The sequence below is a fragment of the Heteronotia binoei genome, chromosome 11 (assembly GCF_032191835.1).
Source record: "Heteronotia binoei isolate CCM8104 ecotype False Entrance Well chromosome 11, APGP_CSIRO_Hbin_v1, whole genome shotgun sequence".
Classification (NCBI taxonomy): Eukaryota; Metazoa; Chordata; class Lepidosauria; order Squamata; family Gekkonidae; genus Heteronotia; species Heteronotia binoei.
This window is the reverse complement of record NC_083233.1, coordinates 6,022,269-6,036,004: the sequence shown is the minus strand read 5'-3', so window position 1 is coordinate 6,036,004 and position 13,736 is coordinate 6,022,269. Positions and strand designations below refer to the sequence as shown.

The 13,736-nt window shown below is 41.4% G+C and overlaps 1 protein-coding gene across 7 annotated transcripts in view; it reads right to left on the bottom strand.

The window, feature by feature from the left end:
- Positions 1–13,736, bottom strand: part of ATRX (ATRX chromatin remodeler) — a 164,173-nt gene that overhangs the window by 106,278 nt on the left and 44,159 nt on the right. For 6 of the 7 annotated variants that reach the window (XM_060249503.1, XM_060249504.1, XM_060249505.1 and 3 more), the window contains 2 exons: positions 8,519–8,586; positions 3,727–6,479 (listed from right to left, as the gene is read on the bottom strand). The exons of the other annotated variant lie outside the window; for it this stretch is intronic. In XM_060249503.1, the coding sequence (XP_060105486.1) occupies positions 3,727–6,479; positions 8,519–8,586 (2,821 nt within the window). The remainder of the gene's footprint in view (positions 1–3,726; positions 6,480–8,518; positions 8,587–13,736) is intronic. 7 annotated transcript variants of the gene reach the window in all.

The following is a 13,736-nucleotide window of genomic DNA, read 5'->3' as shown; positions in this document are numbered from 1 at the left end:
CAGATTAGACAATGAACGTGATAGGCTGGAAAACTGGGAAAACAAATAAAATGAATTTTAACAGAGATAAATGTAAAAGTTCTGCATTTAGGTAGGGAAAATCTAATTCATAATTATAGTATCAGGGACACCTGTCTGGGCAGTAGTATGTGTGAAAAGGATCTAGTGGACTTAGTAGGCCACGCACTGAACATAAGTCAGCAATGTGATGTGGTAACTAAAAAGGCCAATTCGATTTTGGGCTGTATCAGCAGAAGTATAGTGTCCAGATCACGTGAAGTGATGGTATCGCTTTACTCTGCACAAACCTCACCTAGATTACTGTGTTCAGTTTGAGGCAGCACAATTTAAGAAGGACATAGACAAGCTGGAACATGTCCAGAGGAGGGCAACAAAGATTGTGAGGGATCTGGAGATCCAAGTCCTATAAGGAAAAGCTGAAGCACTTAGGTATGTTTAGTGTGGAGAGGAAACAACAGAGAGGTTATATGATAACCACCTTCAAGTACTTGAAGGGCTGTCATATAGAGGATGGTGTGGAGCTGTTTTCTGTTGCCCCAGAAGGTCAGACCAGAACCAACAGGTTGAAATTAAAGAAATTAAATGCAGAGAGCCAGTTTGGTGTAGTGGTTCAGTGCTTGTACTCTTATCTGGGAGAACGAGGTTTGATTCCCCACTCCTCCACTTGCAGCTGCTGGAATGGCCTTGGGTAAGCCATAGCTCTCGTAGTTGTCCTTGAAAGGGCAGTTGCTGTGAGAGCTCTCTCAGCCCCACCCACCTCACAGTTGTGGGGGAAGGAGATAAAGGAGATTGTAAGTTGCTCTGAGACTCTGATTCAGAGAGAAGGGTGGGGTATAAATCTGCAGTCTTCTTTTAAATCAAAAGTTTTCAAGTAAACCTTAAGAACTCCCTGACAGTTACGAGCAGCTTCTCAGTTTCCTTGGGAGGTGGTGGGTTCTGGAGGTTTTTAAACGGAGGGTGGGTGACAACAATGCTGATTCTGTGAACTTGGGCAGATCAAGAGAAGAGGAGCAGGAAGGGCTGCATCAGTGCTTGGTTTTTGTGGCCCTTTCTTACGTGCCCAGGGAATGCTGTTCACCACTCTGGGGTCAAGCAGTAAGTTTTTTTTCCAAGCCAGTTTGGGCAGGGATCCAGAAGGGGTTTTTTGCCATCTTCTGGGTGTGGAGGAGGTGTCACTGGGGGTGGGGGGGAAAGTATTTGTGAGTTTTCTACATTGTACAAGGGGTTGGACTATATGACCCAGGAGGTCGCTTCCAACTCTCACATCCAGCAATGCAACAAAGCAGGACATACGCAAGCCCGCTGCCGTGCATTTGTGCTGTCACTACCCATTCCATTAAGCCGCCCTGAGTCAGAGGGAAGGGCGGGGTATAAATCTGCAGTCTTCTTCTTCAACAAGGTATAACTGAACAGCAGCCTGCCGCCTGGCCTCCATACCTACCCAGACTTCCTAGGTCTCTTCCCTAACAAAAGTAAGACAACTTGGTGTGAACACATGAAGCTATTTTACATCAAGTCGAATTGCTGGGTTACGCAGGTCATTATTTTCTACCTAGACTGAAGTTGCTCTCTAAGATCTCACATCACCTACACCTCAATCCTTTTACCTTGTGAATGTCTGGAATTGGACTTGAGACCTTTAGCATGCAAAACAGATGTTCTGAGTTACAGCCCCACCACAGATGATGAACATATGAAGCTGCCTTATACTGAATCAGACCCTTGGTCCATCAAAGTCAGTATTGTCTTCTCAGACTGGCAGCGGCTCTCCAGGGTCTCAAGCTGAGGTTTTTCACACCTATTTGCCTGGACCCTTTTTGGAGATGCCAGGGATTGAACCTGGGACCTTCTACTTACCAAGCAGATGCTCTACCACTGAGCCACCGTCCCTCCCAATGATATATATATCCAATGATATGTGGATACGCTGCCAGAGAAGTTTCCAATAAGAGCCACAAGGAGCCCCAGTAGACGTCTTTCCACACAAAACACTGACAGCCATTATTCACTATAATATAATCCAGGAAGAGGAGAAGAAATTGAATTTATACCCCACCCTTCACTTGGGAGTCTCAGAGCAGCCTACAGTCTCCTTTCCCTTCCTCTCCCCATAACAGACATCCTGTGAGGTAGGTGGGGCTGAGAGAGCTTTCAGAACTGCTGTTGAGAGGCAAGCTCTTTCAAGAACTGTGGCTGACCCAAGGTCACTCAGCAGCTGCAAGTGAAGGAGTGGGGAATCAAATCTGGTTCCCCTGGATTAGAGGCTATGCACTTAACCATTACACTAAACTGACTCTTCCCTGTTAGACCAAAACTAACAGGTTAAAATTTTTTAATCTTAAACTTTTAAATTTATATACATATGAAAAACTACCTAAAGACAGAGGTTTATTCAATCTAAGCCAGGGACAGATCTGACATAGATGAGACCTTGTCGGGCTGGGCCATGTCAGCCAGGGCCATGTGTAGACCTATTTAAGATGAGGGAGCAGAGATAGAAACTTTATAAAGAACACAAACACAATGAAAGGGTTTTCTTTTTTAAAAAAAAACATGCTTAAAACTTTAGCACTTGTTGGTCTTAAAGGTGCTTTCTTTGTATTTCTCCCATGGGATCCAGGGAACAGGGCAAAGGAAGCTCCAGCTCTTTCCTTCCTTCCCCAGGGGACCAGGAGGGGGGAGGAGCTTCAGCCAATAAAAGGAAGAGGCTTGCCTCAGTAGTTCTACTGTGCGACTGAGAGAGCTGGGCAAAGCAAGCTCCGTCTCCCCCCCAAGGGAACAGCATCATCCAATGGAGAAAACAGAGGCTTTGCTCTGTGCCTCCTGTGCGATTGAGCAAACCTTGCAAAGCAAGATGTTATGCAGAAGCAAACAAGAGAGAGGGAGAAGAAAGCAGATGAAAACTAGGTGCGTGGGGGTTCGATAGGAGCCCTCTGGGGACCTGATTTGGCCCCCGGGCCACATGTTGACAACCCTGATCTAAGCATTCAGATTAAAGATTTAACTTGACTTCTCGCATACCATAACCAATGCTTGCAGCTTCTTGTGAGCAAAAATTCTACTTCGTGAGCCACTGACGTTAAAGTTGTGAACTACTGCATAAATTAGTTTGCTCTGGGGCCATTTTTCCTGAGCTAAGACAAAAATGTGTGAGCCGGAGGCTAAGAAACTGTGAGCTAGCTCACACTAACTCAATTTAGAGGGAACACTGACCATAACTGTACTACCCTGAATCTGTTTTTCAGCCTCACAACTCCCAAGCGTCAATCACATTCGTGGGAATTTTTAAAAATCCAACGATGATCAGAATATGCTGATCCGCTGCATGGTATGTTTTGTGCTTTTGTACCACTCAAAACATAGAGGCGTTCCAAGAACTTCTTTATCACAAATATTAAAGGAAAAATCCCTCTTGAAATTATCTGTAGCAGACAGCAGTACATTGTGAGAATACTAATCTTTTAAGAAAGGAACATGATCCAACAGGCTTTTCATGCCCCACTCCTGTTGTGCTCTTGAGACGGCAAGACCCCAGACATACTTATTGCACAACAAAACAAACGTGGTCAGGTACAGTCCATGCTTCTGTGGCCTACTGTTGCCAACACAAACACCATCGACATTATGACCCCAAACTACTAAACAGCAAGAACTACACTGCATGAACAAAGAACAGCCATAGTATGAACTTAATCTTGTGCACACCTGAAGACTGACAAAATCCTGTTTCTGTAGCCATCAACAAGGTTTCTGTCACAGGCTTAATTTTCTGCTCATCGCTGCTTCCCTCGCCTGCTGAATTTATGTAGTCATTTTCAGCCTCATTCGATGAGGACGATGTGCTGCTGCTGGTGGTGGGGGGTTCATCTTTTGCTTTTTTCGGATCAGTTCTTCCTCTCTGTTCAGGATTACTTTTTTTCTTTCCCTTAACTGGTGCCCCTCTTTTTTTCTTCTTTTTGTCCTCAGAGAAGTCTTCATCAGATGAGGACAGTAAGTCACTGCTCGCTTTTGTTGAATTTTTTCTTTTGGGACTTCCTTTTTTCTTTTCTTTAGCACCATTTCCTTTTTTAGTTAAATTATCATCATCTGAAGTATCAATAGCCAATTCTTTCTTAGCGTCTGCAAAACTGCCCTGAAGTTTCTTAGATGTTCTCACTCTCAGGTTCCTCCTTGCTTTCCCTTCAACAGCACTTTGCTTCTTACTGTTGGCTCCTGCAGCACTGGAGCTCTCTTTATCAGGAGGAGATTTCTCAACTTCAGAAGAGGAATCAACTTGCCCTTTTGCAGAAGTTTCTCCTGGGGTCACACTTTTCTTCTCTTTTGTGCCTTTTTTAGCCTTCTTTCCAGCATCATCTGAAGATTCATTTCTTTGTTCTCGCTTGGGAGACTGTCCATTATCATCTGAAGACAAATCCAGTTCTTCCTCTGCCAAACATTTGCTCACATCTTCTGAAATGTTACTTGCTAACTTTTCAGATGAGGTATCCTGTTTGCTTTTGGAGGAGCTGTTTTTGAAATTCTTTGTTTGCTTTCCCTTAACAGTTGTCTCCTTACAAGATGCCTCTTCTAAAGAATTATTTAGTCTGTCTTTATCTGGAGTGGGCAGTTCATCATCAGCTTCACTGCATGATCCAGCCCCCTCTTGCTGCCGCGAATGTCTTGTCCCTTTTTTATTTGGTTCCTCTTCTGAAGACTCATAATTCTCTCTCTTTGGATCTTTTTTAATAGTTTTCTTTGTTGACTCAATTTTACCTAAATCCTCTACCACCTCAGAATCGTAATTGGAAGAATCTGAATAGTTCTGACGTTTCTTTTTAGCAGAAATTTTAGTCGAGTTACCTTTTTTGGCATCAAAATCTGACCCAGAATTGGAACTTTTTCTTTTTCGCTTCCCATTATCTTCTTTCCCTGGTTGCCTCTGTAGATCATTGAGAACATCCTTAGGTCCTTCACCACTGCTGTCAACATCTGAAGAACTACGGCTCATCATGGCTACCTCTTGGAGGACAGCAGGCACCTCATCAGAATCAGAACTTTGGTCCACTCTGTCTAATTTCTTTGAATCTGAAAGTATGGTAGACTGAGGGCTGTGAACAGTACTATCAGGAGAACTAAGTTCATCTTTTTCACTTTTGGGATTTGAGGATTTTCTTCTGTGTGCTCCATGGAGAGTCTCATTGCTGTCCTCTTCTGAATTAGATGTTAAAGTGTTAATGTCTGTTGGACGCCTCAGAGGTGTTGTCTTCACACGTGGAGACCTCCTGAGATCAGGATCTTCTACCAAAGAAATTACTTCACTTTCTGATGGACATTCAGTACTGCTGTTACAATTTTCTTTTCCACTTTCTTTCTTAACACTCTTTCCTGGCTTTCCATCTGGATCTTCAGTTTTCACAGGAGAACTGGAAAGGGAAACTGGTGTCAATTTTACAACCAACTCTTTAGTTACTTTGGTAGACTGCATCAATTTCTTCCCTCCCTTACTGTCTTTAGCAGTAGCGTTAGATTTTATAAATGAGTTTATTGTCCCTTGATCTGTTGCACCTGCCGCTTTCTGTGCTTCCATACAAGATTCAAAAATATCTTCAGGTACAGATGAAGGAACGGATACAATGTCCATATCTGTCGCCTCAGCATTATGGGGTTCATACTGAAGCTCTTCAGCTTTCCCCAGCTTTTTATCTTTGCAGCTGACTTTTCTGCTGCCTGTCTGTTCCATTATGGAGACCCTCTGATTTGTATGCTCATTGATCTCCAGTGTAACATTACGCTCTTTGAGTTCCTTTTCCTCAGTTTTCTTTACTTCATTATTACCTGCTTTAATTTCAGGTTCTTTCTCTTTGGACTTCCTTTGTAGGATTTTACCATCCAGAGCTTGAATCTCCAGATTCAGACTTTCCTCTAATGCCAAATGAGACTTTTTGATGTCACTCAACACAGATTTAAATGCCTTCAGCTGACGTAAGCGTACTGTTGAGTTTATTTCAGAGTTCTCACTTGCATCCTTCAAAAAATTTACAAAGCTAGTGTTCATATTTGCTGTTGTTTCAACCAGTTTTTTTGTTTTTTTAAGCAAGTCTTTTGGCACCATTAATGCTTTATAGGAATAAGTTAGAGCACCAGAATATGAATGACCCAATTTCTTTTCTTCTCCATTACAGCTATTTTTCTTTGAGGAATATTTAAGTGTACTGTCATACATTTTGCTTTTTTCATTCTCAACTCTGATTCTCTTTTTATTTTGCTGCAGTAATTGTTCTAAATTTTCAAACACACTGTCACAGGCAGTAACCAAGTCCAACAATGGTTCCGGTTTGCAAATATAGCAGTGCCACTGGTTATTCTCATCCATGATGGTAGACAGCTCCTTTCGGCCCAAGTTGCGCAATATGCACTTCTTGCAGAAAGCATTATGACAAAAGTCACAGCAAATTAAGTTTCCACCTTCAGCACACCATCTGAAATTGAAGGGTGAAGATTTTTTTTTATAAAATGTGACGCCACAAAAAAGTATTTTTAGTTTCATCAACATTTTAAACCAGTTAATTGTAACAATATGTCATTTTGAACTATTTAAGAGCTAAACATCTAAGATGGTTTTTAAAAGGAAACATTCTCTTTTACTACAAGGAAAAAAAGGGAGAATTTAGTATTATTCTGACACATATGGTGGTGGATGTCTAACCATCATGGCCTCCCCAGACCACAGCACTGGCCCTCATGCCAAGATTAACATCCTACAAGAGGCATTATGGACTACCTGAATGTTATTTGTTAAGCTGTCATCTTGTTTTACGCTGTCTTGAATCCGGTTTTGGATCACATTTTCAACAACTGTTATGCTTTATATGCTGTGGCCACCTTGAGTCCACTTGTGGGGTAGGGTGGGATGTAAACCCAAATAAATAAATAAATATGCCCCCAGGATGGTGCTGATGATGCCCCTGCCACGCAGAAAGTCACGAGCCCAACACCACCCTTCAGCCTTGTTGCACCTGTGCTGCCCATTAATTCTGGCCAGACCAAATGCAAATTAAATATGACTTCTCTTGAGCCTCTAGAAGCAAACAGAGCACGAATGACTTCAATTATGTAAATACCTCACTACGGGGGTCCCCTAATTGGCGCTCAGGGGCATCATAGCACCTGCACTTCCTGGTGCCCAACAAGTGGCAGGAGAAAGCAGGTGGGGCCAGGTGGGACTCCTGCCTGGCAGAGCTTCTGAATTAGCTTTTTAAACTTTTTTTACCCCCATATTTCATATGCCTTTTCTCCAAAGCTGTAATTTTTGTTTGTAACTCAAGTATATTCTTTTGTCTCTCTTTTTTACATTTGGCAGCAATGGAAATTAATTTGCCTCTTATCACTGCTTTGAAAGCATCCCAGACATAGTCTTGGGATACTCCACACATGGCGTTATAAAAAAAAGTACTCTTTAATGTGCTGTTCTATCTCCTCTGAAATAATTGAATTTGTTAGCAGTAATTTATTTAATGTCCATCTGGGACCTTTTTCATCAGAGTTATGCAGAAATAAATCACTGGATACCAGAGCATGAGTCCGATATCTTTATAGAATCAATTTTTGCATTAGAAGATTTGCCTACTAGATTTCTTGAAGTGATTAGAAAATCAATTCTGGAGTATACGTCATGTACAGAGAAAAAATAGGTATACTCTCTGGTACCAGGGTTTAGAGTACGCCAAATATCAATCATGTTGTATGTGTCTAGAACATCTTGTAAAGCGGTTGGTTTCAAAACAGAATGAGACGATTTCCCCCTGGCAGAGCTTCTGATTGCCTGTGCAGGTTAAACTGATATTGCTTCAGAAGCAGCCGCCGCCAGACTGTTGCTTTTATCCTCTCTTTCACTCCCCTTCCCCAGTGATTCCCCCCCCCCCAAATTACTTCTCTAGTCCCAAGCACTGGGTGTGTGTGTGTGTGTTTTGCAGATCCAATTTGTTGCTGTGCCCCTCACCCTGTGTCAGAATCCCAAAGGCATCCAAGGCTCTAAAAGACTGGGGACCGCTGCCTTACAAGTTAGCTTTCAGTTTAGAGACCAATACAGCATGCAGGGAATTACACCCTGATATTACCAAGAAACACAAACTGTAAGACTGTATACCACATCCATGGAAAATTTCACTCAGCTGATCACTGATGCAAGCCAAATTTACTGAAAACCACATTAATGATTTAGACCAGAATCCAGAGCACTACTACTGGAAGTGCGTCTTCCATGCTTTCTTTCAACAGCAGAAGTCCAGGTAGCATCACAAACTGCTTCTAAACCTCAGTTCGACTTCTCAGCAGCTCGGGAGGCTGCCTGAGGACAGGGCTGCTCTTTGGGAAACAGAGAAAATATTCTTGGGTGCAGGAAACTAGTTATGTGGTTCTTTGGACCTTTTAAACAAGACCAAGCTGATCAAAGTACACCCAGATTTACTCCTACTAGCCTACTAAATTTGATGAGAAATAGAAATCTCTATATACCTACCTACACTGTTCATCCATTCCATCTGAATCACGGCTGATGTCATCACTCATGTAATATTTGAAGCAAGTCTATGAAGAAAAGAAATTTCTTTCAGAAACTTCTAATTGTTTATACAAAATCCAACCTATCAAATACTGCTACTGAAGTCAAGCTGTCGTGAATAACCATGAAAAGACAGAAGACCCTGATTTCATTTGCTACTGATTTCATTTCCGTGGACCAGGAAAGGATTTACAAAAGATATCTTCTCAAATATACCATGTTTATTTTCTATTTATAGGAACAAGTTAAGAAACGGAGCAAAGGCTAGTCAAGCCACGCCCTCACTTTCATCACAGCAGCTTCACGGACAATGAAAAATGGATAAATGCTATAAATGACCTACTAGCCTTCTAACAGGTTGGGAGCAAGGGGGTGCCGCACAGCAGAGAAAGAGTCAATATCCGTGGTGTGAAGTTATCAAATATATGTGCTGATAAATAGTTTTGTATAAAAAGATAATGTGAAGAACTTGTAAGAGTTAGGAAGTGATATTACTTCTGTGAGGGAAGCAAAGGCAGCCCGCCAAGAAGCAGAGCTGATGCAAAGTTAATTGCAAGGGGAGCTGAATTCTCACTGAGGTTTTTGGTTAGTGTCTCTTATATTTATATGGACAGAATAATTGAACATGCATCACTTCCAGCTGGTCAAGCTTGTTGATCAGGTAGTTTACAATTTAGCAGCTTTCACTGGTGTTTAGTTTAGAGCCAATGAAACGAAGGCCTGAAGGTAGTGAGATTTAACTGCCTTAAAGGTCCAGAAGGAGAGAACAAACAACCAGCCTCAGCCTGATCAGGGAGTCAAACAAAGTCTACAATTTTAAGGCATGTCAAAAGTAGACAACAGAGGAAGACTCTGTGAAGTGGCAGGGGGAAACAAGAAGGCAGAGGTGGGAGCAAGAGGTGGGATCTTCCAAATGCAGCGCTTTTGTGTCCTAGTTCCAGCACCTTCAGTCAGCAGTCTTGGGCAAGGAGAAGTCGCTAGCTTCACAGGTGTGCTACTGTCTTCAAAATACAGAACGAGCCAAGAACAATCTGACCAGAAGGAAGACTTGAGAACAACGCAAAAAAGCCTCTGAGTGCTAGTTTGTGGTTGAAGCCAGAGAAAGGGAAATTGGCCATTTAATCCTTTGAGTGGGGAGAACGAACATACAGACTGCCACCACTCTTAGTTACAGTAATGTTAAAGAACAAAACATGGTCAGTCTGCATACCAAACGTCCAAATCTTTTGCTTTTGGAATTTATTATTGCTTAACTTCTGTTTATCCATGCCTGGCATAAGTGTGTTCTTCCTTGAAGGATAAACAGGAGCAGTGAAAACCAACGTAATATATACAAATATCTCATTTGTCTCAGAACTGCAGTGCAGCTGAGAACTGGGAGCAATGTTCCCTCTAGTTCCGCCCCCCCTGCCCTGCACTGAGCAGAATATAACTGCTCTAATTTCAAAATGGGTGAAGGGCAGGGCAAAACCCTGCATGGCTCCAGAAGGCTGCTGAGCAGGGCTTCCTGTGTTAATGGGCAGCCACTCATGCACACGGCTGGCTTAGAGGGAACACTAACTAGGACTGATAAAACTTACAAACAAATCCCAGAATTCATACAACCACTAGACAGGGGGGAAATGTACATTGCCGGGGGTGGCAGGAGGTACTAAATGGAAAAACAAGGCATATGTGTCCTGTGCACAAAACTGCATCCCCCCCTCTCTCACACACACACTTTCTTCTCAGTGGATGCCACTCAGTTTTACAAATGGAAAGATGGAAAGTGCCGTCAAGTCAAAGCTGACTTCTGGCAACCCTGAAGGGTTTTCAAGACAAAGAGACATACAGAAGTGGTTTGCCACTGTCTGCCTCGGCATAGCAACTCTGGATATAACAGGGCTGTCACCACTGCTCATTGAGTAACTTCTGCACAGGCACTCACAGGGTCTGAGCATGAGCAGGCCTGTCTATTGGTAGGGTTTTTTATAGCTAAGAGCCTCTAGTGGGTGCTGTGAGCTGAAGCAGAGCTTGTTCCCACCCAGGGACCATGTGCTCCCACAGCACAGCACCTCTACCCTCAATGCCTCTTACACATCTCCAAAGGAAGCATTTCCCGCTTGTGGGAAAGACTCCCTGTTCTGCTTAGCCTGACAGTTTCCACATTCAATTTCCCTGAAATGTGAACGGGGGAGCAAAAAACCCCTTTTCCCTGCACTGAATCCAAGAGAGATCCTATGAATTGGGCCCTCTGTGATAGCACTAGCTTAGGCTTTTCACAGGTGACTAGTAACCCCAGCCTCTGGCAAAGATCCAAGACCATGGAACAGTGCTTTAACAGTTGTTAAAGAGTAAGTGAATATCCTCCAGACAATATCCAGCTTATGCCCTTCCCTATCAATGGGGACAGTGTGATATGTCAGACAACCTTTAGGTTGCATTTCATCTACCACCAGTGATTTTGTATAATTGTGATTATTTTATTTTATTTTAAACTTTGAGAGGATACTACAAAAGCAAAGAAAAAGGGTAAAGGAAAAAAGAAAAGGTATCAAAGCACGTAAAGGGCAATTTTTGCAAATACAAAGGACATTTAGGAGAAATAAATGACATAATAGTCTGAGAAACAGCTGTAAGAGTCTGCTCACTATAGCTTAAAAACCACAGTCACAATGTAGAAGATGACGACGACATTGGATTTATATCCCGCCCTATACTCTGAATCTCAGAGTCTCAGAGCGGTCACAATCTCCTCTACCTTCCCGCCCCCCCACAACAGACACCCTGTGAGGTAGGTGGGGTTGAGAGAGCTTTTTACAGCAGCTGCCATTTCAAGGACAACTCCAGTGAAAGCTATGACTGACCCAAGGCCATTCAGCAGGTGCAAGTGGAGGAGTGGGGAATCAAACCTGGTTCTCCCAGATAAGAGTCCACACATTTAACCACTACACCAAACTGGCTCTCAACTTTTCCTACCATTTTCTCAAAATTTTTATCCTGTCATCAGTCTTAACAATTATATGATAAAACATGAATAACCTCATTGAAAAATCTATATATAATTTTAACATAACAGTTTGTTATAATAAAGATCATACAAAAGGTATCGTCTTTAATATTTCATACTAAAGCTGTCATATAATATAAACCATTTATCTGCATGATTATAAAGATAGGTTATAATAAAAACAGAAAGCTCACCAGCTACTTTCACATTCGTCTTTTGGTCTCTGATTAATGAAGTTTGTCAGTTTTGCCATAACTGCGTATTATTGCATTTGTCTATCCAATTCTCAGGAATTGGACAATCTTCCGTTTTCCACTTTGCTGCAAATACTATTCTTGCTGCAGTTAGCATGTATCTAAGCAGTTCATTCATTGTTTTCTCTACATTCACTGGTAGAATTCCTAGTAACATTGTCTCTGGCAACACAGCAAATTTTGTATTCAATTTTTTTTTAATTTCAGTATGTATTTATATCCAATATTTGCTAGGTTTTTTGCAAGGCCACCACATATGGTAAAGGTACTGTCTATTTCTTTACATTTGCCATCTTCTGGACGGAGTCACTGGGGTGTGTGCGGGGAGGGGGGGGGGGTACTTGTGAATTTGCTGCATTGTGTAGGGAGTTGGACTAGATGACCCTGGAGGTCCCTTCCAATTCTATGACTCTATTTCCAATGCAATCCTTTATAATTTTTGTCCATCTTCTTAATGTCTTTTGGGGTAATGTACGAGCAATAAAACATTTTGTACTAATTTCCTTTAACTGCCTGACTCACTGTAAATCATACATCTTTCGGCTATAGCTTTTCCCATTGCTGAAGTGAAACCTCCCTCCTTCTGGAGGTTCTGCAGCCATTTCACCATGCATGTCTTGACTTGTTCATTTTCTGTAGCTAGAAAAAAATGGAACCACAGGGGAAGTGCACAAGCTAAGACAACAAAACAAAAAAATCCCTGCATGACAATAAATACACACAATGCCACTAAAATGTGCTTTTTTGTCTTTTTTATATATTGTATTTATGTATTGTACTTATGTATAACTCTATTATGACATACAACATCTCAGTACTACATCACAAAAATAACGCACAATGGCAGAAAATTTATAGTAAGAACCAATGAATGGTTAAACTGGACTCCAAATATCATACGTAATAAACCTGATGGAGATAATTAACTATATATAGTCTGTTTCAAACGGTATGTTCTTTTTCAAGGGTTAATTTCAGTCAGTGACCTAAAAACGTATCCAGCTTTCAAGGTCTCATCCATCATGTTGGCTGCAAGGATCTGATAAGTAACACACTGGCTTCAAGGAGATGCCTTGTTACTTTAATGCTGTTTTTTTTGCCACAATTGGCTCATTGAATCTGCTGCCAAAAATTCTTCCACACTTTCACCCTTGTATAGTACTCTACAAGGGTGAAAGTATGGAAGAATTTCTGGCAGCAGATTCAAAGAGCCAATTGTGGCAAAAACACCACTGAAGTAACAACGTAAATGAACAGAAATTGTGAGTTATTCTGGTGATGTAGTACTGTGATGTTGTATGTCATAACAGAGTTCTACATAAATACAGTATTTTGATATATGTAAAAAGACTGCAAATATTTATATTAAAAAGACCAAAAAAGCATATTTCAGTGGAATTGTATATATTTATCGTCACACTGATTTTTTTGTTCCGTTTCTGTGTCATATTGTAGTAAAAGTTTGTAAATGCATCCAAAAAGATGGTCTTTTTTGTTCAATATTATCTTTTCAAATTCAGCCAGATACATCTTCTTTAAGCCTCGATGAAAATTGTAGATATAACCATTGTATTTTTTTTCTTTCTTCATTAATGACTTCCCAGGATTTAATTTTCCCATGTTGGTTAATCATAGCTTGATACATTATAAAGTCATTATTTTTCCTCTCAGGTTTGTGATAATAACTGTCTAGATACAGGTGATCTTGGAGGACTTATTCTTGCATCAAGTGACCACCAAGTTTTCAATAACCTGAAACATGGCCTGATTTTTCAATGTGTTTTCCCAATTGTTTTAATCCAAAGGCATCTGTGTAACCCTTCAGACAAATCTGCAGCTTCCATTGTCATCAGTCTTTCATTCAGTCCAGTCAGAGGTCCAAACCAGGTAGGCTGCTTGATAATACAGCTTGATATTAGGGTCTGCCTCCCCA